Below are 2,933 nucleotides of genomic sequence, written 5' to 3' on the forward strand. Positions count from 1 at the left end.
TTTTTGGGCTCAGCAACCACAGGATATAATCTTCCCTCTTGATTTTTTCCTAAGCCTTTATCTGGATCATACCCCATTTTCAACATTTGTGAGGAGACCCAGTCATCTGGACTATATAAAAGCATTCCCATCTGCATAAGTATGTCTCTTCCCCAGAGGGAAATTGGCAGGCCAGGTATTACATAAGGACAAAAGGAGCCTGCTTGTTTATTGACGGGATTTTTCCAAGTTAAAATTTGGGCACTCTTAGCTACTGCTGGCGCAGTTCCTAGGCCTGTTAACATATTATCAGTATGCTGGGTGGGCCAGCTGCTAGGCCAATCTTTTCCTGCTATGCAGGAAGCATCGGCACCTGTGTCTAAGAGACCCTGAATATTTTTTCCATTTATCTTTAAAGTTTTTAAAGGTCTATTTTTGGTAATTTCTTGAATCCAAAATGCCATATCACTGGAGCCAAATCCCTTTTCATTTCTAGCTTCTTGAGTTATATTCTTTCCTGTCTTATAATATGGTAGTAATAACAGCTGTGCTATTCTTTGTCCCACATAAATTTGCTGTGTCTTATTAGAGGGAGCCACCATTATGTGAATTTCTCCTGTATAGTCAGAGTCAATTACTCCAGGCAAAACTGTTAAACCAGATAAGGAAGTTGAACTCCTACCAATAATTAAACCCATTACTCCTGGGGGTAATGGACCTTTAATCCCAGTTGGTATTTTTATGACTGGAGAGTCAGGAGTTAGTATTGTTGCGGAGGTGGCACAGAGGTCCAATCCTGCGCTGCCTGGGGTGGCCCTGAACAATTTATCAATTCCCCTGAGGGAAGAAAGGGATTGAGCGTCTGGTGAATTGCCCCTATTGTTTGTTGGGCCCGGGGTTGGGCCCGAAGTAAGTTTCCCGAATTAGTTCCAGTAAGTGTATCTGGAAAAACAGGAGTAGGATACATTGGCATCTGAGCTCCAGCCTGAGGCACTGTAGAAACCCCATTAAGGGGAAGAATGTGTCCGTCCTTGTGATATTTACTCCTACACAATTTAGTCCAATGATTTCCTTTCCCACATCTTTGGCAAGGAGTTTTTGGGACCCCAACATTACCAGAAGGTATCATTCTAACAGGACCTGCTGGAGGCGCATTTTTATTAGGACATTCCCTACTGAAATGGCCGGCGCCTCCACAAGCAAAACAATTATTTCCCTTTGGCCCCTTAGGGTTTTTTGTTTTTTGAACCATATTCATCATGCATTGAGGAAGCGTTTCTCCCTTTAGGGCAGCTGCCAAGGCAATCCCTTGCATATAGGAGGGTCCCACGTCAGAACATTGTTTAATAAAATCTGAAATGCTTCCAGTTTTTCTGATTGACCGAATCAAGTTCTGACAAACAGGGTTTGCATTTTCAAAGGCTAATTGTTTAGCTAGTATGTTAGCTGCATCCTCATCAGTTATCACTCTTTTTATCTCTGTTAACAACCGAGAAACAAAATCCTCATATGCCTCCTCAGGTTTTTGTCTTAAATCTGTTAAGGTGGAGGCTTTTCCTGGAGTCAAAGGCAAAGACTTCCAGGCATTCACTGCACATGTAGTTACCTGCCATAAGGCCTCTTTTCTCATATGCATCTGCTGTTGGGTTGAGTCATATTCTCCTTGACCTAATAACATATCTTTAGTAATATTAAATTTATCCCATTTCTTATTTAAAGCATTTTGTTTAGCCACCTGTTCCTCATATTCTGCCTTCCAAAGTAAATATTGTCCTCCCGATAAACAGGCCTTGGTAACCTGAATCCAGTCATATGGAGTCATCCATCTATTTGCTAAGGCATCTATAAGAGTCATGGTGTAAGGCGCCAGTGGTCCATAATCTATACAGGCCTTTTTAAGTTCTTTTAAAAGTTTTAGAGGCAAGGGATCCCAATATACATCATCATCAAAATCACCCTCAAAAATGACTGGAAAACAGGCCGCAAAAGCATAATCATCATCCTCACCGTTTATTCTCCTATGTCTTTTATGTTCGCCTTGACCTTTATTAAAAGGTGGCGGAGGTGGCAAACCTCCGACATTTGAAATTCGGCTTCTTGACCCTTTTAGAGGAAAAAGTGAAGCTGGTGGTGCGGTCGGTAAACGACCCAAGGGACGCATGTCATGTAAATTAGGTCTATTTTTCTTAGTTTCTTGCATTGAAAAAGCACCAGGGGGTTCGTACTTCCTTCTTTCATAATCATATGCAGCAGCATCTAAATCATCCTGATCTGCAGGAGGCAATTCATCATCAAAAGGAGGACTTTTTAACAAATTAGAGTTTTTATCAGTAGGTGACTCATCTTCCTCCTCTGAGTCATTATCATTAAGGTTACAGTCTTTTAAAGCAGCAGCCAAAACCTCAGTTTCTTTTGACGGTTTTGGGGAAAGTAACGGAGTACATTTATCCATTACTTCTGCAGGATATTTATATGGGTTCTTCTGACCTTCAGGCAAGGGGGCAATGCTCTCTCTAATAAGGTTCCATAAAGTAAAAGTATCTACTGGGACCTTCTCAGGTCCAAAATGACTGTAATATACTTGTAAAGTTTGCCCCACCTTTTGCCATGTTTCTATATTAACTGTTCCCTGTTCTGGAAACCATGGGCATTGTTCCTGTACAAACTGAAAAAACTGAGTTAATTGCTTGTTAGTTACTTTAATTCCTCTTCCATTTATCATATGTTTAACTATATCAATAAACAAGAGCCTCTCCTTGGACTCAGCGTGTCCCATCTTGACACCGTCTTACTCACCTTCCTAACCAGTATTCCTAACTGGGGGTCCGCGGCACCCTACGGTGAGACTCCTATCCGTCCGAAAAAGAAATAATACTTACCCCTCCGGGTCCCTGTTTGGGCGCCACTTGCTGGGGACCAGCCTCAGCTGAACAGGATTCACCCAAAGGAGAAGA

At 41.9% G+C, this 2,933-nt stretch overlaps 1 protein-coding gene across 1 annotated transcript; it reads right to left on the bottom strand.

Moving 5' to 3' along the window:
• Nucleotides 1-739: 739 nt before the first annotated feature.
• Nucleotides 740-2,755, bottom strand: LOC113617032 (endogenous retrovirus group K member 5 Gag polyprotein-like). The gene has a single exon (XM_027100372.1). It carries the CDS (start codon nucleotides 2,753-2,755, stop codon nucleotides 740-742), a length of 2,016 nt encoding a protein of 671 aa, XP_026956173.1.
• Between the last annotated feature and the right edge of the window lie 178 nt (nucleotides 2,756-2,933).

The sequence above is a fragment of the Aethalodelphis obliquidens genome, unplaced genomic scaffold (assembly GCF_003676395.1).
Source record: "Aethalodelphis obliquidens isolate GAN/ISIS:26980383/991018 unplaced genomic scaffold, ASM367639v1 scaffold1294, whole genome shotgun sequence".
Taxonomy (NCBI): domain Eukaryota; kingdom Metazoa; phylum Chordata; class Mammalia; order Artiodactyla; family Delphinidae; genus Aethalodelphis; species Aethalodelphis obliquidens.